At 50.3% G+C, this 25,560-nt stretch overlaps 1 protein-coding gene across 1 annotated transcript in view; it reads left to right on the top strand.

Annotated features, from left to right (window-relative positions):
- The first annotated feature begins 3,228 nt into the window (after positions 1-3,228).
- Positions 3,229-25,560, top strand: part of MAT2B (methionine adenosyltransferase 2 non-catalytic beta subunit) — a 378,228-nt gene continuing 355,896 nt past the window's right edge. The window contains exon 1 of the mRNA XM_085617836.1: positions 3,229-3,683. Coding sequence (XP_085473962.1) covers positions 3,657-3,683 — 27 coding nt within the window. The 5' untranslated portion in view covers positions 3,229-3,656. The remainder of the gene's footprint in view (positions 3,684-25,560) is intronic.

The raw sequence follows: 25,560 nt of genomic DNA on the forward strand, positions 1-25,560 counted from the left end.
CTTTCCGGGACCCGGTGCGACCCCTGCGCAGCTTCAGAGTTTCTACGAAGCAATGCATGCCATCTTTGAGCAGCCCGACTCTGCCGGCGCACCTTCAGGCCCAGCTTACTCGGCTGGGGCCCTGGACCTTCACCCGCTTTGGTGCCGCAGGGTCCTCTTGGATCCAGGCCTGGATCCGAATCTGCGCTGGTCTACCTAGTTATGCCTCCCCCAGTGCCGATTCCTCCGGCACCACATCCGCCACCGGCATCTGCTGCATCCCTAGCCGACATCGACCCGGCCTCCACCTTGAGGTAGACACTGAGTCGGACTGGCGTTGACCGATACCGGATCCGACGCCGACGGGTACTTTTGTGCCCCTGTTCTACCCTGGCACTTTGAGACCAGATTGACAGCCAGAGGAGGGTGAGGAGGACTGGGAGGGGTCTGGAGACCCTTTAACAGACCAGATGGTGTATGAGCAGGACTGGCAAGAGGAACTGGGGGAAGCTAGTGGTTTGGATACCTCACCAGACCTTGGCACGTTGTCTCCTCCTACCGTGGCTACAGAGGAGGGAGCGTCATGCGCAGTGGTGTTGCGTAGGGCTGTCAAGGCTCTCCACCTCGAGGGGTGCCCCGCTATGTCCTGCCCAGAGCCACAGGCCGGTGCAAGCTGTTTCGCCCCAGCACTGCCGGGACGTGGGAACCACCCACGTGGTTCTGGAGGCCAGCGGGCGGGCCAGTCCACCACAGCCCCCTCTGCAGCAGCCTCCTAGTCTGACCTTTCAGGGCCACCAATCGCCAGTGGGCGGCATGACCCGCCATCACCTCCCCCACTGGTGCACCATCACGTCTGACATGTGGGTATTGCCAATGGTGTGAAGGAGCTACTCCCTCCCCTTCGAGACTACCCCTCCATCCATGACACCTAAGTACCATCACATGTCAGAGGATCACCTGGCCCTTCTCCAACAGGACGTTTTGGCACTCTTGGCCAAGGGAGCCATTGAGCACGTTCTTGCCCCCAGAATTAGGTCGTGGTTGCTATTCCCACTACTTTCTGGTGCCCAAGAAGGACAAAGGCCTGCATCCTAGCTTGGATCTCTGGAACATCAACCGCTTCCGACGGAAGGAGAAGTTCAAAATGTTGAAGCTCGCTCAGGTCTTGTCAGCCCTTGACCCTGGACACTGGATGGTAGCATTGGACTTGCAAGACGCCTTTTTCCATATCCCCGTCCTGCCGGTCCACAGGCGTTACCTACGGTTAACGGTAGGCCACGAGCATTTTCAGTTTACCGTGCTCCCCTTTGGCCTTACCAGTGCCCCTCAGGTGTTAACGAAAGTGATGGCGGTGGTCGCAGCTCATCTGCGCAGATCAGGGGTTCTAGTCTTCCCCTATCTCGGCGACTGGCTGAAGGCGGGCTCGCCCCAGGCTGTCGTCTCCCTCCTCCAGACTACGGCCGACCTCCTGCATTCGCTGGGGTTCTCCATCAACGTGTCGAAGTCACACCTGTACCCCTCGCAGAAGCTCCTCTTCATCGGAGCGGTTCTGGACACGACACAGTTTCGGATTTATCCTCCCGAACAGCGAGTCCGGGATATTCGGGCTAGGATTCTGATCTTTCAGCTTCTATCCCCTGTTTCGGTCAGGAACACCCTCAGGCTGCTGGGTCTGATGGCCTCCTGCATCCTGCTGGTGGATCATGCCAGATAGCATACGCGGGCTCTGCAGTGGGACCTTAAGTTCCAGTGGGCCCAACATCAAGGGAATCTGCACACCAATTGCAGTGGTGGCTTACGAACCAGGATTGGGTGAAAGGCAGATCCTTCTCCCATCCTCAACCAGAGTCTACAGTGGTGACCAATGCATCACTTCTGGGATGGGGCGGCCTCATGGGGGAGGCAGAGATCAGAGGCCTCTGGTCTCCGGCAGAGTCCGGGCTCCACATCAACCTTCTGGAGCTGTGGGCGATTCGTCTTGCACTGAAGGCATTCCTTCCCTCTGTCCGGGGAAGAGTAGTACAGGTGTTCACGGACAACACCACCGCCATGTGGTACTGCAACAAACAAGGCAGGGTGGGGTTGTGGACCCTATGTAAGGAGGCCCTCCGCCTCTGGACATGGCTGGAACATCAGGGCATATCCCTGATGGTTCAACACCTGGCAGGTTCTCTGTACGCCGGGTGGACGAACTCAGCCACAGGTGCATGATGGATCATGAATGGCGTCTTCACTTGGAGGTGGTGCAAGGTCTCTTTCAGCAGTGGGGAGAGCCTTGGTTAGATCTATTTGCTACCGAAGAGAACGCGTAATGTCAGCAATTCTTTGTGTTGGAATTTCAAAGGTGGCACTCGCTAGGCGACGCTTTTCATCGTAAGTGGAGTTGCGGACTTCTATACGTCTTTCCGCCTATAAAACTTCTGCCCAGAGTGCTGAAGATAAAGCACGACTGGGCCCATGTCCTTCTTGCAATGCAAAACAGTGCAGAAGAGTGCCATCACTCTGGATTATGCTGTGCATTAAGATCTGCTACTTGTTGGACAAAAAGCATCCTCTGGAAGGACTGAGTGCTCATTCTACTAGAGCCAAAGCTGCTACCACTGTGTTGGCATGCGGAGTCCCTGCCCTAGAAATTTGCCATGCGGTTACTTGTGTGTCCCTTCATACGTTCACCAAGAATTATTGCCTGGACAGTCCGGTTCGCCAGGGGGCCATGTTGCCCGCTCGGTCCTGAAAGATTTTCTGGTTTGTTCATTCGCAGACCCACCTCTGAATAGATATTCTTTCGTATCTATTCAAAAGGTGAGGAATATAAGGATATTAGTCTCTATCGGAAGAACAAGTTATTTACCTTTGGTAACACACTTTCTGGTAGAGACTCCGTCTAGCTGCAGATTAATCACAAACCCTCCCTCCCTGTTATGTGATTGGACTATTCATTAATAAGATTCATATTCTAGGAATCAGCATGCGCTCTACAAATTTGGCTTTTAGGGCTCCCCGTCTGGAGGCACAGACAGTCTCAAAAGCAGTGGGCAGAGTGAAGATGCAGGGGCTCTAAAAGGTTGAAAGGGCAACAAAGCGCCATTACCAAGTAAATGATATTTTAAAGACCTGCTAAGTACTCGGGTGCGGCTGTGTGTGCGCCGGGAAGCTTTGTCTCAGCCCGGGCTGACACACACGCGGGGGGTGGGGGGGGGGGGGGGGGCTGAAGCCCTTTGAGCCCAATGGGCGTTGCGCGGCTGTAAGTAACAGACTGAAAAGCAAGAGGTTAGGGATGAACGTCCTCCACAAAGCATGCGACCACTTGATAAGAGTGTACGAAGCGGTACTATGAATAAATTATAGAGAGCGGCCGTCCTGATTGGCCAGTCGTCGACCCTTCCTTCTCTTACTTCAAACGCGCTAGTTTAGCTCTGTACATGACTTAAAATAAATCGGCATTCGTTTGTTTCGGGTTCTTTCTTTAAAAGAATAAAGGGACCGGTGGCTAGAAGGCGAGGTCTGTGAGCCTGGTCTGCTGTCGCAGGTCAGCTGAAATCGCCATTGTGCCCTCTCGTGCTGACTCTGCAGGGCGGACAAAGGATCGAGTGAGCCGAGCCCGGCTCAGCAGCAGCACTCGGCGCTGGAGCCTGCAGGCGCGCTTCCCTTCCTCTGTGATCCACCAGGCACCAGCAATGCCGCGGCTCCCTGAAATGGAGCAGGTAAGATGACACTCCTTGGGCACGAGTGCGGTGTGTTGTGTGCTTAGTTAAAGGCAACCTTCCCACTTGTCTCACTCTGGCCAAGGGCTCCGGAGCGAGGACTGCCAGAAGGGAGAGGGTCGGGGCGAGACTGGAGTTTTAGATTTCCAGAACCTGCCAACCCTGCTATAGAGTTGCCATTTGTTTGACTGGGATAGGAAAAAAACACAGTATTTTGGTACCCGAAATGTTCTGTGTTTGGCATCTGTGGAAACATTCCAAACAGAAAACCAGTGTTTTAAATCCCACACGCGTACGTGTGTAGGGTGTCAGTTTAGCTAAAGGTATGTTAAGTGTGTTTATTTAACTCTACGTACTAACCCAAATTAATGAAGTAACTGAACATAAAGCTATAACCTCTAAAGATAAAAGAACTATGTAACCCTACAGTGTCTTGAATTGCAAAATGTGTAACCAGAAACGCTAGGCGCAAATCTCGGATTCCCCACTTGACCAAATTTTGTGACTCGCAGCCCGTCGCTCTACTTCACGGTGTATAATTTACCTTCATCACCATCCAGTTCCTCAAACAAAATTACTTCAATGCACCCTCAGTGTATTGAAGTAATTCAGTTCAGGATCTGCGCTTTACAAAAACTTCACCTGATAGGGTCTATATTGTATTGCATTTATATAGCGCTTACTACCCCTGACGAGGCGTCAAAGAGCTTTTTCAGCGAGTAGCACTCTACTCAGGAACCCATAAAGGATCAGTGTTGAACTAGTATAGTGAAATATGAAAGTAATTTAAGTGGTGGATAGGTTAGACAATTACTTGGATTCAGAAGGACAGAAGAGGGGTAATAAACGGTTTGTATTTATATAGCGCTTGTTACCCCTGATTGGGTGTTGAAGCCTTTTTTTTGGCGAGCAGCACGCTACTTCAGATACCTTTAAAGGATTAGTTTTGAATTAGTATAGTGAAATATGAAAGTAATTGGAGTGGTGGATATTAGTTATTTGGATTGAGAAGGATAGCGGAGGGATGGAGGAGGGAAAAAGGTTTGCATTTATATAGCGCTTGTTACCCCTGTTGGGGTGTTGAAGTGCTTTTTTGGCGCGTAGCACGCTACTCTGGAACCCATTAAAGGATTAGTGTTGAATTAGTATAGTGAAATATGAAAGTAATTTGAGTGGTGGATATTAGTCACTTATTTGGATTGAGAAGGATAGTGGAGGGATAGAAGAGGGGAAAAGGGTTGCATTTATATAGTGCTTGCTATGTCTGATGAGGCGTTGAAGCGCTTTTTTGGCCAGAGTCTCCAACCTTTTCTTTAATAAGAGCTACTTATGTTCAATGACAATTATCCTGTGCTACTGTAAGTGGTGTGATAGTCCACCCAAGGGTGTCCGCAGTGATCACATCAGTGCAGTAGGCAGGGTTGCCAGCAGTAAAGTAAAAGAATACTTTCAATGTCCAATGCATCTACATGGATATCACAACACCCACAGCTGCTATTCCCCGACACCAAGGAAATATAAGAGTAATGTCGCCAACTCAAATAATAGCTGTTAATTTATTTTGGAAATCGAACCATTTTTCTCCAAACACCAGCTTATGAGTTCTGAAAATACACATATTTTTGTCTCAAATACATGCTTTTTAATTCTGGCACATTAATAATAATGTAACCAAACAAAGGCTTTTGTGTTAGTAGTCTGAGATGCACAGAGACGAGCTATTCACAGGTAGCTGGCAGGGCCGGACTGGCCTTAGCGGGCACCGGGCGTTTCCCCGGTGGACCGCTATGGTGGGGGCCGGTTTTGGCTTTCTGGGGGGCTGTTTTTGTTACATGGGGCCTGCAATAAGCTACTCGTTCCAAACCCCTGGTCTATATTAAATTTGGCCTCACATATATGCTTTTTACAAAGCATTGCAAACTGGCACATTTTGGGTAACCCATGGCAAAGTGGTCGGGCATGGGGGGGTTATTTATTCTTGAACGTTTCGTGTTTTGAAAACATACTTCCAATACGTGTCAATCAATTCAGTAGCATGTATGTACTTATTTGAAAAATGTGGAAAAAATGTAACTTCAAGGAGTCATATTTTTTCTTCGTACTTGGTGCCTGAATTTCAACATGTGCTTCACCAAACCCCTGTCTGTGCTCTCCCTAAGGTTAACCGTTCCTCCCACCCAGTATCCCCTTGAGAATTGTGAATGCCCCAGGCAAGACATACTGTGGGGGCCCGTTCGTAAAACCTTTTAATTTGATCGCCAATTTCCTGCTAATTCAAGCCCACATGGCGCCAACAATACTACATGTTATTTTAATCTGCGTTGAAATGTCTTACCAGGACCCCAAAAGTCCTTAAGGTGATACTGAGTAGAGACCATCAGAAGTAAAGATAGGGCAAGAAGTTAACATTATGAAATAGACTACACTAGATGGATGTAAGATAGAAAGTCCACTTTCCCTGGGGGAGGAGGCGGGGGCTCGGTAATTTCCCACCTTGCCCACGCCCTAAAACGTTACTGCTCCCCCCCCAAAAAATATAATCTCCTACACCCATGGCCGTTATCCTCATAGAGGACTCTCTCTGCCCTGTAAGGCCTCGTAGTTGGTGCTCTATCCGTAAACGGAGAGTGGAGATTCTGGCGATTTTGAACTTTAAACGTTTTACTGTTTTCAAACTCGCTCAAAGCCCCCTGCATGTCCTCAACTGCGTTTTTATTTTTTCAATACCCCGAAAGACAAACTCGTAGCAACTTTGGATGTCTGAAAACCAAGGCCTCAGCGTGACTCGGGCCCAACCCCATCCGCGAATGTTTTTAATTAATAACCGGACAATCGACTTCACTAAAATAGTCATACAACGCTAGTGATTTCGGAAGTATCTGCTGCAAAATGGTCCTCTCTTTATCACAAGAATGTATTTTTCATGCTGCTGTTGAAATCTGCAGTCTGTCTGAGGCCGTAAACCTCGAAGATATATTCGTGGATTGGCGCACATGCACCAGTGAAATATGTTCACCCCTAGGTCGTATCCCCGAAACTTGGCGTAGCATACTTGTCACTCTTGGACACTAAAAAGGCTAACCCGAGTGTCCCACTGAACTAATGTTAACATCAGTTAGAGGCATTTCATGTGCTGTAAATCGGCAAAACTTCTATCACTGTAAAATGAGGCATGCGTACGATTAATCAGCTGTTCAGACATGGGTATGATTAATACGCCGTGTTTTGGGATTATATAAGGCACAGCGTTTTTTTTTAATTAAGATGTTTATATTTTAATAATTATAAATCCTGTGTTTATATTGCGCGCCCTAGTCCACAGCTCCGCTCTTCCCATTAGCCCCCACCCCTCCCTGTCTAATGCAGCCCAGTAGACCCGCAGCCGGATTAGAGTGGACTGCGTTTCGCTGGCAGTCCGTTCGGAAATGGTACATTCCAGTGAGGCTGCAAGTGGGGCAAAGTGCAGTTGTCGAAGCTATAAACGCGACTGTGCACGTGACGCAAGTTGAAAAATGTGTCGTGCCTTGTTCAGTACTTGGCAGCAACTTTTGAAAAAGTTAGACTATCTAAAACCCGGTAGTGATTGCAAATTATATTGGTGTAAAAGACAATGGCCTGTTGTCCGCGGTGCCCCGGCTTTTCTAAGCAGCACTAGCCCAAGGCCAGAAACGGCTGCGGCGTGGGACTCGAGCACGAGGGTGCTACTTCCGCCAGTTTAATGAACCGTCTAATGAATTCATTAATATGCATTGCATTGTGTTCCCAGTTACTTGACTCATTTAATTATGCGACAGACATTTCATTCTGAAATGTTTTACACGGAAGTGCTATAGTACACCCTCTCACACTGCGCCCCACAAAATGAGCACCCCTCTGAGCATTCATGAAAGACATCAAAAACTGTCCCACTGTCCTCCGAATTCCCCAATGCAAATCTACTCGCTAGGGTTTATCATGGTCGCTAAACTCACAATGTTGGCCCATGTCAAGGAAGCAATGGAAGCCACCATCTACCTACTCCGTTTGATGAGGAAAATCAAACACCCATTGACGCCCAAAGTTTGACCTGCCATGGCTGTGTGCCGCATTAGATGTGCAAATGCAGTGTGAGTAGGATTCCCTTAATTCACCTTTGGTCCTCCAGATGCAGCCTTGAGCTTTGCTTTTCACCTCAGTAAGTGGCTCTAGAAATTCCAGCCGCATCACGTTTTCAAATCTTCGCTGGGTCCTCCTGGGAGCCAGAGTCAACTTCAGATTGGCATGGTTCACACCCAAAGTTCTGCACACACTCATCCTCCAACCTTTCCAGTGCGCTTTCCAGCTAGACCTTCACAACCGAAATCTGCCACGTTGAGGACCATGTGAAAGTCTTTCCCATGCACCGGTGCAGCAATTGAAATACATTTCTACCCATCTTTGCATTAAGCCACTCATGTCTTTTTGCAAAAATTGTATAACTTTTCCTCATCCACAAATTAATTTGTAGCTGAACCTAGTCCCGGTCTTTGTTTGAAAATACCTTGCCTTTTCCTGATCCTTTCCTCTGCCTCCTTTCTCTTATTCTGCGCTTTACTTATACTAATTATTTTCAAGAACGTTACCTCAGACTTTTGTATCCTGTCATTCTTCTGCAAATAAACAGTGTTGTATAAAGCTCATAGGCATTGATTGATTAATATGCCGTTGATAAGTCAAAAGTAAGTCAAAAGAAACTAATCAAAACTGGACTTGGCCCTTCCCTCCAGTTTCGATCTCCAAAGAAAGCACAAATGGCTTCACCCTGCCTCTGGGTCTCGCTCCCTTTCCATGGGGAGCCTATTCAAACCCTGATCCCAATGCACTCTGAATTTTCGGGTCTGGCGGCCGTCGCATTAGATCAAATCCTTTAGAGAGGCAATGCTGCACACCTTTGGCACTATTCTGGCTTCCGATTCTGGCTCGTATCTGTGCTGGTCCATTGGATGTTCATGTCGGCACTGATTGCACCAGAGGAGGATCCACAAACCTATTGTGGTGTCTGAATAAGCTAAATTTATATTGAGTGAGGCTGCGTCCCAATCCCGATATGGCGCGGCCACTACTCCGTTCCTCTGCACAGTAATGCTGTTGTCTGGGTCAGTCTCGCACAGACTGCACCAAATATTTTGCTCTGACTCCAACGAGAGTCTTCCACATGGAGACGATAATGGGGGTTATATGGACCAGTTTGCTTCCCCATATGACGAGGATAACTTAAGTGGATCTGCAACATGTCAATGAAGTGGATATCTCACCCAATACTGGGTTGGTTTCACTTCCCAGACCAGTGACTGGGGCTAGGGCATCATTTGTGACACTTATCAGTTGAGCTGCTGTAGTCCTGTACCTCTGCCTTCCCACTATGTAGGCAATCAATCACATCGTTTGTAAAGCGCACTACATACCCAGGAGGGTTTCAAGGTGCTGGGGGGGGGGGGGAGGAGCTGTTAATGGTCGAAGAGCCAGGTCTTGAGTTGTCTCCTGAAGGTCAGCAGGTCTTCGGTTTGTCGCAGGTAGAGGGGGAGGGTGTTCCAGGTCTTGGCGGCGCAATGGGAGAAGGATCTGCTTCTGAAAGTAGTTCTCCGGATGCGTGGGACCGTGGCCAGGGCGCGGTCAGCGGAGCGGAGTTTCCTGTTGGGTACGCAGGAGAGTCGACTGTTGAGATAGGCTGGGCCGGTATTGTGGAGTGCCTTGTGTGCGTGGATCAGGAGCTTGAAGGAGATTCTTTTGTCGATGGGGAGCCAGTGCAGGTTCCTCAGGTGGGGGGTGATGTGGTCGCGGCGCGGGACGTCGAGGATCAGGCGTGCAGAGGCATTCTGGATTCTCAGTAGTCTGTTGCTGAGCTTGGACGAGGCATCGGCGTAGAGGGCGTTTCCGTAGTCGAGTATGCTGCTGACTAGGGCCTGGGTGACTGTTTTCCTTGTGTTCCTCGGGATCCATCTGTAGATCTTTCTGAGCCTGCGGATTGTGTTGACAGGTGGAGGAGACTGCGTTAACTTGTTTGGTCATGGAGAGTTTCAAGTTGAGGATGACTCCCAGGTTGCGTGCGTGGTCGGGAGGGACCCGGGGGGACCCCAGAGATGTGGGCCACTAAGAGTCATCCCATGCGGAGGGGTTGGACCCGAGGATGAGAATTTCCGTCTTGTCTGTGTTCAGTTTGAGGCGGCTGTCCTCCATCCAGTCGGCGACGGCCTTCATTCCCTGGTGGAGGTTGGATTTGGCGGTGAGGGGGTCCTTGGTGAGGGAGAGGATCAGCTGGGTGTCATCGGCGTAGGAGATTATGTTGAGGTCGCGCTGTCGGGCGATGCGTGCTAGTGGTGCCATGTAGACGTTGAACAGCGTTGGGCTGAGGGAGGATCCTTGGCGGACGCCGCAGATGATCTTGGAGGCCTCGGAACGGAACGGGGGGAGGCAGACTCTGAGTAGTGCCGGAGAGGAAGGAGGTGGTCCAGTCCAGGGCCTTGTCTCGGATCCCTGCGTCGTGGAGGCGCGTGCGTAGTGTACAGTGGCAGACGGTGTCGAAGGCGGCGGAGAGGTCCAGGAGGATGAGGGCCGCCGTCTCGCCATTGTCTAGCAGGATCCTGATGTCGTCTGTGGTGGCGATGAGGGCAGTCTCGGTGCTGTGGTTGCTGCGGAATCCTGATTGGGACGGGTCTAGGATGTTGTTGTCTTCGAGGTGCCGGGTGAGCTGGGTGTTTACTATCTTCTCGATGACCTTTGCTGGGAACGGAAGCAAGGAGATGGGCCGGAAGTTCTTGAGCTCGCTCGGGTCCGCCTTGGGTTTCTTCAGTAGGGCGTTAATCTCTGCGTGCTTCCAGTTCTCAGGGAAGGTGGCGGTTTCGAAGGAGAGGTTGATGATTTTGTGCAGGTGGGGTGCGATGGACTTGCTGGCTTTGTTGAAGATGTGGTGCGGGAGAGGGTCGGATGGGGAACCGGAGTGGATTGTTCCCATGGTCTTGATTGTGTCCTCGATGCTTACGTCGGCCCAGGTTGTCAGGGTGTCGTGGGCGGTGGGTTCGGTGCGGTGTGGTCGGCAGGGGTTTTCCGGGGTCCGAAGCTGTCATGGATGTCGGTGATTTTCCGGTGAAAGAAGGTGGCGAGGGAGTCGCACAGGGCTTGCGATGGTGGGATGTCATTGGCGTTGGAGCTGGGGTTGGATAGTTCCTTCACGATGGTGAAGAGATTCTTGCTGTTGTGTGCGTTGTTGTCAAGGCGGTCTGTGAAGGAGGTTCTTTTGGCGGTCCTGATGTGGTGGTGGTGGTGGTTGCGGATGGCGTCTTTGTGGGCAATGCGGCTGTCTGGCGTCTTGTCGCTGTGCCATATGTTTTCCAGTTTCCGGCAGGTGTGTTTTGAGTCGAGGAGTTCCGGGGTGAACCAGCTGACTCTTCTGCTGGTGTCTCTGTTGGTGGGGTTTTTCAGCAGAGCGACGGTGTTGGCGCAGTCGTTCATCCAGCTTTCTAGGGCGAGTGCACCTTCATCCGGGTTGGTGGGGTTTGTCAGATGGTTGAGTGCGAGGCTTGTCTGTAGTTGTTCTTCAGTGATTTTGCCCCAGCGGCGGCGGGGGGGTCTGTAGGGTGCGGTGGTGTGTGGGTGGTTTTCGGAAGGAGAAGTGGATGCAGTGGTGGTTTGTCCAGGTGAGTTCGGAGGCGTGGCTGAAGGTGACGTGGGGGCTTGAGGAAAAGATGGCATCAAGCGTGTGGCCGGCGATGTGGGTAGGCGTCGTGACGAGCTGTTTCAGTCCGAGGTTGGCGAGATTGTCGATAAGGGAGGAAGAGTTGCTGTCGTTGTTCTCCAGGTGATAGTTCAGGTCTCAGAGGAGGATGTAGTCGGTGGAGGTCAGCACGTGAGTGCTGATGAGGTCGGCAATGGAGTTGCAGAATTGAGGCCGGGGTCCTGGCGGTCTGTAGACGAGGGTGCCTCTTAGGGTGGTCTTTGGGTCCGTGTGGATCTGGAAGTGCATGTGTTGGGCGGTGCTGAGGGTGTCGTTGGTGTTTGTTGAGACCCTGATGGTGTTTCTGTGGACGATTGTGATTCCTCCTCCGGCCCTGTTTGAGCGGTCTCTGCGGGTGATCTTGTACCCGTCTGGGATGGCTATGGCGATGTCTGGCGAGGAGGCTTTGTTCATACAGGTCTCGGTCAGGAAGGCGACGTCCGGTGATGTGGTGTCGAGTAGGTCCCAGAGTTCGACGGCATGTTTGTGTGTGGAGCGGGTGTTGATCAGGATGCATCTAAGCTGGTTGGCTTCCGTTGTGGTGGGCATCTTGGCGCTTTTGAGGAAGGAGAAGCTGCAGTTCCGGCAGGTGAAGGGACCGTGGGTGCGCCTCGGGGCGGCCATGCAGCAGGTGTGCGTTCTTCCTGGGTTGAGAGCGATGAGGGTCTTGGCGTCGTAGCGGAGGCGGTCTTCCTGGCTGGTGCGGGGGGCAGGGATTCTGGCGCTGGGTGCGGACGGGCGCAGACGGGCTTGCTTTAGGCGCGCCTTCGGCGCAGTCACGCAGCGGCCGCCATATATGGGAAGGTGGGGAGGGAGGAGCAGCTGGGAGGCGGGAGGCGAGGGACGGGTGTGAAAAATGGGCACAGAGGGGGCGGAGCCGCAGGGGAGGCAGCGGTGGGGACAGGGTACCGGAGACCGGCGCGGGGCACAGAGGAGGAAAAAAGGCTACAAATCAGGGTCACAGAGGCACAAAAGGCAGTGCGAGGGTACGAAGGACGGTGAGGGGTACAGAAAATAAAAGGCACAGAGCAAAGCGGCGAGCGGGGGGCAGGGGGCACAGAACAGTTAGTCACAAAAATCAAGGGTCACAGAGGCGTAAAGTCAGCACAAGTGTAAAGAGGACGGCGAGGGGTACAGAAAATAAGAGGGGCACAGAGCAGAGCGGGGGGCAGGGGGCACAGAACAGTTAGTCACAAAGCAACAGGCAGCAAGCGAGAACGAACAAACCTAAGGCCACCACTGGCCTTCAGGGATGAGGCGCAGGTGGAAGCCTGCGGGTGATGGAGGGTGTCGAACACTCCGGCAGCAGCGACAGCGGGGGTGCAGGCGGAGGTGCAGCAGGGGGGGAGCGATTTACCAGAAGGTCAAGGGTCGCTCTCCTCACCGGGCAGCGGCCGCCATATATGGGAAGGTGGGGAGGGAGGAGCAGCTGGGAGGCGGGATGCGAGGGACGGGTGTGACGAATGGGCACGGAGGGGGCGGGGCCGCAGGGGAGGCAGCGGCGGGGACGGGGGACCGGAGACTGGCGCGGGGCACAGAGGAGGAAAAAAGGCTACAAATCAGGGTCACAGAGGCACAAAAGGCAGCGCGAGGGTACGAAGGACGGCGAGGGGTACAGAAAATAAAAGGGGCACAGAGCAAAGCGGGGGGCAGGGAGCACAGAACAGTTACAGGCAAAAACATGGGTTCACACTGAAATCCTTCAGCCTGGCAAGGAACTTACTGAATCTCTTGTGCCCTTCAATGAGCCTTTCACTGACTCACTTTTGGGCACTTGGATAAAACTATGTTCTTGCCTTGGGCCAATTGTCAAGCTGCACATCACCATAGGCCAGCTCCAGGCAACCATGATTTTGTAACCAAGCATCCATCTCCTGAGAATTAGTGGTGCAGGCGTCCACCAGCACAGTGAACTATTTCATCTTTCCACTACTCTCGACAGAGTCAACACTCATGGAAAGTTTTGGCAAGAGAATGTTTTTATCCACCAGCCTTGCCGAGAGGTCAGTCGGTGCAAGCTGCTTGCTGGGGTTCTACGCCCATGCACGCTGGGACATGGTTGATGAGATCCTACTGGCAGTCCCAGAGGACGTACAAGCCTCCTTGGCTCAAACTATTCAGGGTGGCAGGGATACTGCAAAATTTGTCATATGATCATCCTTAGACACCACTGATTGTCTACAACGGGTACATAGTCAAGTGTGGTGCTTTCATGTCAAGCATGGAAGAGGTCCACAGGCTTCTCCAAAGACATCAACGCATGGACATGCCTTACGACCTATCCTGCCGGTTATGCAAAAAAGCAAACTCCCTGGAGCATTTTAAAGAGAACCGAGCCACAGAGTGCTCATTCTGCAGCAGTTCAGCCATTTCAAACAGTTTCCCTTTTCAGGCATGTGCCAGGTTCTTGGCGTATCTGATAGGGACTTCTAGCTGCAGATTCCTTATCTTAGAATTATCCCCAGGCATCAGGCTGGAGTTGGGAAAATGTTGTGAGCATTACCCCTGTGTGCCAGTAGGTGACGTAGATAGGCTCTGAGGCATTGTCCGTGCCGGAAGTGATGTGTACGGTGCCTATAAAGGTATTACCCCAGTGCAATGACCGTTCTTTTCTTTCAGCGCAGATCTGGAGAAGAACTACCCCTTAGTCGATTTTTGACTAACTTTTATTGACTAATCTTTTTTGAGGTTTTCCTCCTGGTGTGGCAGGGATGTTCTCTCAGAAGGCCGGTTTCAAGTCCTGCGGTGCCGGTCACCGCTCAATGTTGGTGAATGAACCGCATCTTATATGCCTTTGGTGTCTCGAGCGCGACCACAATCCGATTGCTGCACCATTAACCCAAAGACCTTTAGGGAGCAATCCCTCAAGCTCCTGGCAGCTCGAGGTGCGACGCCATGACGATCCAGATCCCGGACGAGAGGAAGGTCCCGGGAGCGCTTGCGGAGTCCGAGATCCTTGTCGCACTCAAAGTCATTGTGTTATTAGGGTAAGTCATGCAAGAAGGTCTTCGACTTCTCCTTGTCTGTTCACCGATGAAGGAGCGCCCGGCTCTGTGGTTGAGCTAGTGCTTAGGTTGACTCCACGCCTCCGTGAGTTTCCGGGAACTGGAATGACCCCACCTAACCGAGTGAATTTTGAGGCCATGCACCTCATACTTGGGTGGGCCGTTCCATCTGGTGCTCCTTCGTGCTCTACAGGTTCAGGGGGAGACCCTATTGGATCCACTCTGGCGGCTCAGGTCCCGGTGCCAGTTGGCCCCTTGGATCCACTGATGGATCTGGACCAGCGCCAGTAGTGCCACCTCCTCCTTTCTCGACACTCCCGGCAGCACCATTCCCATTCTGATCCCCGACACGGAGCCAGAAGGGCATAGCCAGATACCAGCACCAGCTGGAGCCATGCCTTCCAGGCGGAAGCCTGAGCTCTATTCTTAGGGGCTAGGACTTGGGGAGGCCTAGAAGGGGTCACTGAACCCTGAAGACCTCCCAGCCTTATGAAGCTAACATGTACTGGTGTGAGGAATTTTAGGATACCTCTCCAGATACTGGCATGCTTTCTCCCCTTACTGCGGCTACGGAGGAGAGCGCATCATTTGCAATGGTTGTGAGGGTGGACAGCAGAGGTCCTGGACCTTAGCTTTCCGTCAGTGGCAGTAGAGACTAATGTCTTGACAGAAGTGCTTCAACCAGGAGCATCCCCTTCTGAATCTCTTCTTTCATTTAATGAAGCTCTTACTGACGTCCTGCTAAGGACTTTGTCTGATCACAACACGGGCTCCTGTGAACCGGACTATGTTATTAATTTCTAAAGCGTGACTGTTATCCTAAGGTGTCCTTGCGCTGAGCACTGCCTAATAGGTTCCTGTGTAGTGAGACAGCTATAATGTGAATAACCAGGTTTTCAGCTCTCGTCTGAAGGAGAGGAGCTCAGAACCATTTCTAAGGTGAAATGGTAGGCTGTTCCGAGCCTTAGCGGCGTAGGTTGTGAAGCTCCTGCCACCCCAGGAAGCTTTTTTAACTAAGGGAACAAACGATTGTTTTGCTGCCAGTGAGCGTAACGTTCTAATGGGGACATCCATTGAAATTGTTGTTTCAAGTAGTCCGGACCATTTCCGTATAATGCCTTGAAGACTGTACAATGGGCTTTAAATTGAGCCCAGTGTTTCACTGGGAGACAGTGAAGCTGTCTTTGTTTCCTCTCGACTGAAACAAACCTAGGTGTGCCCATCAATAGCCTGGCAGCTGCATTCTGCACTACTTGGAGTTTATTCATCAGTCTCTTTGGGATATTCAGATAGAGACTATTACAAGAGTCTAGGTGTCACAAAATAAGTGCTGTAACCACAGACCTCAAGCTGTCACCAGAAAGAAGAAATGTTATTTTCCTCAGGGTTCTGAGGAGAAAGAAACATGAGGAGACAACCCCATTAATGTGATCTCCAAAAGTGAGTTTTTTGTCCACAATCACCTCCAGGTACTTCACCTTCTCAGCTGGTTCAGGAAGTGTTCCCAGTTCTTTCGCCCACCGCCCCGCCCCAGGGGACCCCAACTTTCTCACGCAACACCCTACCCCCGAGAGCTTGGTGGCCCAAGCCTCCACGTCCTATGTAAATCCTGGCACATTCCCAACCACACCACTGGATCAGGAATCCAAGAGGCTGGACAACTTAAGCAAGATGTTTTCTTCTACTAGCCTGGCACTGCGTTCTGTGAACACCGCGTGCCTTTTGGGCCACTATTCCAATACTCTGTGGGATATAGTTGTGCAGGTGCTGCCAACAGCCCACGAGGAGGTCTGGCCCGTACTCTCCCAGGCGGTGTCACAGGAGAGAGGCAGCTAAGTTCACTATCTGATGTGGACTAGACACCACCGACTCACTGGGCAGAGTGGTTTTGTCAATAGTGGCCTTACGGTGCCACACCTGGTTGAGGGTGACTGGGTTTTCTTAGGATGTCTAAGCCTCTCCTCATGCATGTGCACTTTGATTGCTCCAGTCTCTTTGGAGACCAGGCAGATTTAGTGCTGGAGCACTTTAAGGACAGCAGAGATATGGCCAAGTCCCTGGGCCTCTCCATGGGTTCCCTGGCAGAATATCGACCCCCAAAATATCCCCATGCAAAAATATCCACAGGCGTAGCTAGGGGGGGCGGTCTGCCCCAGGCGGCACTATTTTTTTGGGGGGGGGGGCGGCCTCACTGCACTGGTGACCCGTGGTGGCGGTCTTTATAATTTATTTGGGGACAGTAGTGTCAATGTCCCAGTGGGTCCCAGGGCCGTCAATCTTGTAGCGCGCGTGTAAGCGCTACCAATGACAGCCCTGGGCATAGTTTTTGGCCAGCCCCCACACCGCGCTGAAAATGCAGCACGGACGCGCGCCACCGCTACACGCTCTCATTGGGAGTGGAATCGAGTCTGGGGAGACTGAAAAGACTGCGTAGGCCAGCGCCGGACAGCAGGCCGCGGCGCGCTTGAGTTGCAGCAGGAGTTGTTGCGACCACGAGGCGGCCCGGAACCGAATTGCTGCAAATGAGCCTCGCAAAGTAAGTGTGCATGACAGTGCCCCCTGCAGTGTGTATAATTTTTCGCCTATTTCGTTGGCTTGTGGTAAGTGGTATTGGTGCGTGTTGCTGAGTACAAGGGCAGGTTTGGGAGCTGTCTCAGTTGCTGCTACTACAATCTAACTCTCACCCAGTACACTGCGCACCTCGTCATTTCTCTTACAATTTAGTGAGGTCTTTATGGGCGCATCCTCCTGCCGCCCGAGGCGCAGTCCTGAGAAAGTTTTGGCTGGCACTGCTCGTTAAGAAATGTAATCATGAAGTCCGCCACATGATTAGAGTCGACAACCCCACACCGGCAGCGGAGTGAACCTGGTCGCTGGGAGTGCTTCCTCAGCTACAGCCAGCCCAGATCACACCAGCAGCCCTCAGATTCAATCATGCCGGGCTGCCCTGAGTCCGAGTTGCGGGCTGAAGGTACCAGCAAGTGTGCAGTGTTGCCGAAGCAAAGAAATAAGTGCATGCAGTGTGATGTTAACTTACTGACTCAAATGTGTGCTGCTTTGGGAAAGAAACAATAGAAATAACGAGCAATGCAGGCTAGCGGCCTTACTTCCAGATTCTAAAGGCAGCTGTTTCTATGTGGATTGAATGAGGGAAGGGTTTTCTGCGGCCTGCCCTTACACTGTTCAGTGGAAGGAGAGGGATTCGGCAAACAAACGCTGCGTGGAAAACACAAACAGAGCTTTCGAAACAAAAAAGTGTTAATTATCTGGGAGGCACGAAAAATTTTCTGTACACAGGTTTGAGAGATTGCAAGGTTAGGCACACTGCAGCTCAAACTGCCGTAACACCACGCTCTCGGAAGTGTTCTTGTACATACACATGCAAGTATAAATGTGAAATAAAATGGCGTTTAAGACTTTAAACGTAAACCTACCTAGTTTGCCCTTAGGCTTTTATTTTTGTTTTTTTACAACGTAGCCGCATTATGACACAATAGAATAGACTGCTTTCTGTATTTAAACACCATATGTAAATAAAATGGGGTGATTGTCATTCGGAGATCTATGTACAAAAATGAGTGCTCGGAGAGACGCGAACTCCTTCTTTTGATAGTTCCCCAATTTCTTAATGGTGCAAAATGGCAACTCCGCAGTAAACAACCAGTAGCAATTCTACACGATTTGGTGTTCTCTTACTAAAATGCAGAGGGATCAAACTATTCATAAGTTTAAAGACAATTCGTAATAGTTTTGATGTCAAAATAGGACGTTTCACTTAGCAGTGGTTGGGCCAAAGATGGAGAAATACTCACTACAACAATTTTGGTGGGTTATTTGTAAAACCCCTTTCACTACATGATAGAAGTTGTTTCACTTACGCTATAAACGCGCTAGTGCTTACTTTACCGTCTTACAGTGGATGAATGTTTAAAGAATGATACCCCCTGGTTTGCGTTATCAAGCAGGAATAGTGGGGTTGACTGGGAAGCCTTAAGGAGCAGATAGATGCATACAGGTGTCTGAGATGTGTTGCTTTGTTTCCATTTTAGCAAAGCTAATGGACGCAAACTGAACTTCTGCAGTAAGTAATCCCTTGGTTTTGTTCACGAGAAAGTGTCACTCACAGTTATTGAATGTCACTCATAAGTACACTGACATTATGAAAATGCCACACACAAGCAATCTGGAACCTTGCCAGCTATGCTGCCTGTGCCCTGTAACAGAAGTTCACACTGGTCAGCAGCGTCACTCAGCAGAGCAGCATTGGGTGTCTGTCTGTGACAGGCCTGCTGTGGTATGATCTGTGCGTTAGGCACCCGAAACCACGTGGCTAGAACGTCACTAGTGACTACATTGTGAGTCGAGCCAGGCACTCTTTAATTTAGTTCTAATGCCTCCTGAGATACGAGGGGGGTCGGGGTAGCATTCCTAATGTTTTTAGGTCGAGCCTAGAGCAGCGCATGCGCTGCTTGCTCGACTTTTAGTAAGGGTTTTTTTTAAGTGCTACCAGAGGCTTTTGCTGGCCTCAAGTTTGTTTGCATGTGCGCGTGAATGCGCGCAGCCGCCATCTGTCTTTTCTCCGTCACGGGTAATTAAGTGCATCGCAATCACTTTAACTTTCGGCGCCCGCGCGGCCAATGCTTTAGGGGCACGCTTGTTTATTTTAAATCTTCCATGTCCCTGTCTTAAAATGTTGGCATGTATGGAGATTGGAGGACGGCAGGATGTTGCACAGATAAACACGGCTTTGTTGTGGTTTGGAAAATGTGAATTTTGCAACTTTTATTCAAACTGGCCATCCGCTGTGAGGAGCAAAAACGCAAATGCTGTGCCCGAAAGTTAAGCTAGTCACCACTGGTTCAGGACAGCTGGGGCTGATTACGCTTGTAATTGCATTTTTCCTTTTTTTTTCCCCCGACATTTCAACACTAGAACGGGAATGTACATGCGGAGTACATCCTGTTGATTCCATGGCGGCACCATCCTTCTGTCATGTGATGTTACGTGCCTTCGTTTCACAGGAACAGATGCTTGAACGTGTAAATGCTACATATTGTTTATGATGGTCAACTCGTAAACACTGAATTTATTAAGTAATTATCAGGGTTTTAGAAACCTGTTCAAAAGTGAAGCAGTGAGGCTAGGAGATGTATTCCCTGAACCTGGCATGCTTTACAGTTCAGTTCCTTAAAGTGCTATATCTCTCCTACCCTGATTAATTTATATGTCGTGCCACTATGTGTCCTGAGGAAGAAGTCAGTGTGCATCTAGAAATCTGCATTTAGCTATACATGAAAATTAACACACTCAATAACAGTCTTGCTCTCTGGACACTTTACTTCATAAAATTAAACCACAAGAAGGCCGAATTTTTACTTCTACGGAGAAAAAACAACTTAAATAAATAGAATGTGGTTTGAAGAACTAAAAGCAATGCTTTAATACTCAAGCTGAACCAAGAAATCAAATGCACATGCATCTGAATCGATGCCAACCTCGATATGAATATAAACAGTAAAATCTGCTAGATCAGGGTTATGCTCAATGAAATGTCTAAAACCACGTGTAAAGCAATCTGATTTGTATGCGGTCATTGAAACAATTGTCATCTTCAAACATGACAATGGGAACGCATTACTCCTAGGAACTCATAAAAAATATCATTGGTGCTCATGAAAGCCTCCTTCAATCCGATGCTCAGCTGCTAACAGGATAACAAAGACGTTGATAATATGACACCCGAGTACTCTGTGAACCTCTGCCCACCCACTGGTAATCTTGGAGGCAAGATCTAATCCAAAACTTGCCTGTTTGACTTTCACAGCTTTGAAACTTCAACAAGCTATTTGTATCCTTTTATACACATTTCTAGTGGAACTAAGAGCCTCAGCAACCTTTCAACCTGAAATCAAGAACTTCAAATCAAAGCTACTGCAGTTAAATCTTTCTCAGGCGCTGACTTTCCTTATGTCTCTCTCTCCCAGAAGACATCAGATAACAAAATAACCTTACCGTCTTTTCGAAGGCACTTAAAAGGTTGCATCTAAATAGTGAACTGTTTTTCCTTTGGATTGTTTACTTTTTCTCCCTCCAAAACCGATGGAAGGCCTTAGCCCCATCTCCCAAACTAAGAACTTCTTTTCTCTACAGATGCCTAAAATAATCTGTGTTACAGCAAACAAATGATGGACGGAATGCTGACAATGCAACATTCTCCCCCAGTCAAAAGATCTGGGTTAAATCCATTGTTCTTTTGCCCACTACGCCACCACAGTTTGGGCCCAGCCATATGCAAATCAGTCTTGACTCTGTGCCCCATGGGAACAGTCCAGACCGAACTGCCAGGCCAGGTCCACCCTGGACCTGAAACAAGCATCCTGGGACCGGTTTCAGGGTAAGTCACCCTTCAGCCAGGGTAGCTTGAATCCAGTGGCACAGTGAGCAAGGGACCCACGTCTGGGCATACCCATCCCACTTAACCTCTTCAATGCCTATGACGAGCTGGTCTCGTCATGGGCCGCGGTTGCGCTGTGCCCATGACGAGACCAGCTCGTCATAAACCCCGCCCGCTAATGAAACGGCCGGCACAGGGCGGGGAAAGGGGCGGGCACTGAAGGGGTTAAGGCGAAAAGTGTTACAGCAAACAAATGATGGACAGAATGCTGACAACATTCTCCCTCAGTCAAAAGACCTGGGTTAAATCCATTGTTCTTTTGCCCACTACGCCGCCCCAGTTTTGACCCAGCCATAAATATATTCTCTGCGCACTTGTATTTCTTCAATCTGTTCTTTTCCACAATCTTCTATCCTCAAAACTGCTTCTCATCTGATTCTTCTGCCAATACAGTTGCTCTCTTTGATTAAATGTGTTTCGAGACCTTTTATCTCCCTTGTTTTTTTTCTGACTTTTATTTTAACATTCTGCAGTTGCTGTGGTTCATTTAATGTATTTTAAAAAGATTCTGTCATGCTTAGTAAACATTCTTTGTAACATGCACTGACATCCCAAAGGCACTATATAAAAAGCATTGGCATAGCCAATAGGTCTCGCCTTTGGGACCTTATAAGTGTTTAGTTATCCAGCACAATATTCTCGGTGCAACAACATCAAGTGTTGCATTGCTAAACACTTATAAGGTCCCAAAGGCGAGACCTATTGTGCTTGTTCTAGTCTGCACTGGTGTAAGTGCTGAAGGGGAATGGTAACTAGCTCTCGCCAAGCCACAGTATCCTGCGACGTCACAGACCCGACCCCCGTGGCCTTTTGGTTACCTGCAGTGGCACACACTTCTGCCCCGGCAATATGGCCGAGAGCTGCTGGCACACGGTATCCATAACCGGACCTGACCAACCTGAGACTGTTTGCTCTGGGTTGAGCGAGAAAGAATCATGCAGCCGCAGCGTTAGGAGTTCTAGCAGCCACGGTGATGAGGGCTGGCAGTCAATTCAACTACACAGTGCACTTTCTTTCAAAGAGGAATGCAGGTACCTTTGTGGACGGAGTAAAGCTGTCTCTGTGCACTGAGTGAACCGCGATACCCTGCACCTGGGCTCGTTTGTCTGTGTGGGTCTGCAATCACATGACCTTCATTTGAGGGCCTGGCTGGCCCCACTAAAACAATTTCAAGGTCCTAAAAGTTCATTGCCCTGGCAGAAACATTTGAATCTTAATTTTGAGTTGGCCTGCGATTTCATTGTCAGAGGACTCACAACTTTGACAGGTTGGGAGCAATTCTGGTGGTACTATAGTGTGTTTATGGTTCAAAAGAATGACACCGCTAGTGCACAACTGTAAAAACTGCACTGAACAAAAGTCAACATCACAGCCTTTGTAGTGTTTGGAACTGGCTAAAAAAAACCCTGATCGCCTAGACCCCTGCTCCACATTTTACTAAACTTTGGTTATCAGAGATCACATCACACCCCACACACTGTCAGTGCATTCAAGTAATCTTTTGATAGGGTTAGGCCCCTTTTAAAGGGCGCAGGGTTATAAATACAAGTCGTAGAGACTGGCAGAATGGCTTCAGCTCAGCTGATGAGTTAACATCAGTAGACAGATGCACATTTTATTAGAACTTTTTTTTTTGTACATTACTAGTGCACCGTACGTTTCAGGAGCCCTGAGCTGCGCAACATAGTTGAAGTCGCACTTAACTCGCCGGTGACGGTGGGGTGACTCTGGTCAGTGGTGACGGAGATAGTGTCGCTCATAGTTGAAATGTCACTCATAATTACACTGAAATTCTGACAATGGCACACTTAGCAATCTGAAACCTTGGCAGCTATTGAAGTGCTGGGCGATTTGCAGCAGAACCCCTATGGTAGGGGCCCTGCCACCACTGTGGACTGTACACACGACTGACAAAGAGCCTGAGGTAAGAGCTAAAAACGGTTGTCATAATGGGAGGAAAGTATCTTTGGTGAGCCTCCTCATTTTGGGGTTTAGAACTGCCCCTGAACATTACCCCAAAAGAGTTCTTTTCACAGGGCTCCATTCCCAACTACCTCAGACCAAGTGCCTCTAGTTTCAGCAGCAGCGAAATCGAGAATAGGTTTGGTTGGTATCTTTAGTTGCAGCAGTTTGCTCTTGTCATTGCTTGACTCTGTATGGTTTGAAGAGGACAGTGTTCTGCTTCCCCATTCCCAAGATATTAATGGGCGTTTAGTCATATAACAAAGTATTAAACCTTCCTTCATACACAAGTCCTAATTCACTTCTTCTGTCCTGATGATGGTCCCGTTGTGAGAAAGTGGGTTTCTGTTGCAGTAAACCCCCCCCCCCTTTTACTTTGTTGCCAGACTACTGATTCTCTTTGACTTGATGTGCTCTGGGGCCCTGCCAATCAGGACCCCAGGGCCTGTGTTCCTTCCCTAAAACTGTATTGAAGCCTAAACCCAATTGGCATCTCTGGCCACATGTCAGCCCCTGGTAAATGGTACCCTAGGTGCCCAGGGCCCTGTGACCAGAGAATGCAACTAAGGGCTGGAGCACGTATTGTGCCACCCTTGGAGGCCCTGTACCCTGACACACACACACTGCCTTTGCAGGCTGAGTGTCTTGGTACAGAACAAAACAGAGAGTCGACATGGCACACATACCTGTGTGCTATGCCCACAAACACACTGCCCTGGCATACCTCTGTCACCCCTCTAGCTGGGTGCACTATGCCAATGGTGTGGGTACAGGTGCATGAGCCCTGTACCCCTACAGTATCCAGGTCCATTCCTGGGCACTGTAAGTGCAGTGCTGCCATTAAGAGTATATGGTGCTGGGAGGTTGTCATTACGAACTCCACAGCACCATAATGGCTACACTGAAGACTGAGAAGTTTGGTATCAAACTTCTCAGCATATTAAACCCACACTGATGCCAGTGTGAGATTTAATGTAAAATGCATGACAGAGGGCAACTTAGAGTTGCCCCCTGAAACTAACCCGTGTCCTGACTGAGAGGCTGCCACCCAGCAGACAGGTTGCTGGCCCCCTGGGTAGAGGCCATCCGCTCTTGTGGGCCTGCAACAATGCACATCCTGGGGCGAGGTGCCAAGCCTCCTCTCCCAGGATGGGCAGGGGAAGCTTCAAAGGCATGCCGCCTTTGTGAGCCTCCCCAGACCACTTGCTGTACTCAGCAACTGGTTCCCCCACCGGTTCTGACCCCCACTCTGGCGGGAAAACCCAAGGGAGGAAAGGGGGTGTGCCAGCCTCTGCCAACTCCACCCCTCAGGTGGGGGAGACGAGGTGAAGCACGACTCCGGGCTCTCGCCATCTTGAGGATGGGGAGCCCTACCCAATCAGGACTAGGCTCCTGACCCCCTCCCACTGGAGAGTGGCAGGATAGGGGGTGTACTTAACCCAGGAAAGGGACCCATTGGTCCCTGACCTTTCCCTACCTGTAACGCCCCTAAATTTAGTATATATGGGCACCCTGAACCTTCCTTCCTCAGATCCCGATTCTGAAACAAGAAGAAAGAAGACCTGCCGTGCAGCTGCTAACAAGAGGACGACACCAACTGACTTGGCCCCAGCCCTACCGGCCTGACGACTCTCGACCCGGCTTCTGCTAAACCCTGGCGTCTCCAGTGGTCAGCAACATAAAAAACCCCGGAGTACCTGACTGCCTTGCTCATCTAAAGACTGGGACTCCCACGAGTAGTGGTTCTGCTCAAACAAGTAAAAACCCCTGGTGCCAGCCAGGAACCTCGAATCCAGCACACTCTGCACCTGCCGAGCCCGGCTTGTGCCTGAGTGAACAAAGACCACAAGGACGTCCCCCTGGCGACTGTGACCAAGAATCCAGCACTCAAGGACCCTCCTCGATGCTCCTGATGACGCCTGAAGCCTCAACTCCAGGGACCCCCCCAACCGCGACTAGCAGAGGGTAAGATTTCCCGAAACCAAAAGACACCCCCTGCACCCGGCGGCCCCCTGTGCCAAGCTCCTGGGTGCCTACCTAACCTATAGCTTCCCAACTTACCTCTCGAAGTGGTGGTGGCACCTGAAAAATCTCCGTCCCGAGCTTGCAGCCTTTGTTCATCTTGCAGCTTTTCCATTGAAATACATTGGGCGCCCGACAGCCCAAAAGCACCCTGCACCCAGCCGCCTGAGTGCCCCTGGAAGTGTAGCATCTGTTCTATTCTACTTCCTCACTTGCCCTGTGTAATTGACCCGGAGCTTGCTCCCACAGCCGCATGGCCTGCCTGCTAGCAGCCACCAACCAAAGCTCCCCCTGCCCGCCATAGGCTAACATTGGGCCTGCTCTCTCTGCACCCGACTGCCCCTGTGCTGCTGAGGGTGTAACAACTGTACCTACCTGACCCTGGGAGACCCCTGAGTCTAACCCCAGAACCTTAACTCTGCCAGTCGAGTGCTTACCTGAAAGCCGATAACTCACATTTTCTCCATAGGATAACATTGACTGGTTTTCACTTGGAAATTGTTGAGTTTTGAAACTTTAAAATATTCACTAAAAATCACCCGATCAACGAAAACGAAATTACTCACCTGTTATCAGGAGAGATCCCAGTGCTGGATCTTGGTGCCCAGCACTGACCCTGAAAAGTAATTACAACTGCGATTTTCCAATAACCAAACTTTCCTCCTTAGGATAACATTGCCTGGTTTTTGCCAGAAATTCTTCTGT

The sequence above is a fragment of the Triturus cristatus genome, chromosome 7 (assembly GCF_964204655.1).
Source record: "Triturus cristatus chromosome 7, aTriCri1.1, whole genome shotgun sequence".
Lineage (NCBI taxonomy): Eukaryota > Metazoa > Chordata > Amphibia > Caudata > Salamandridae > Triturus > Triturus cristatus.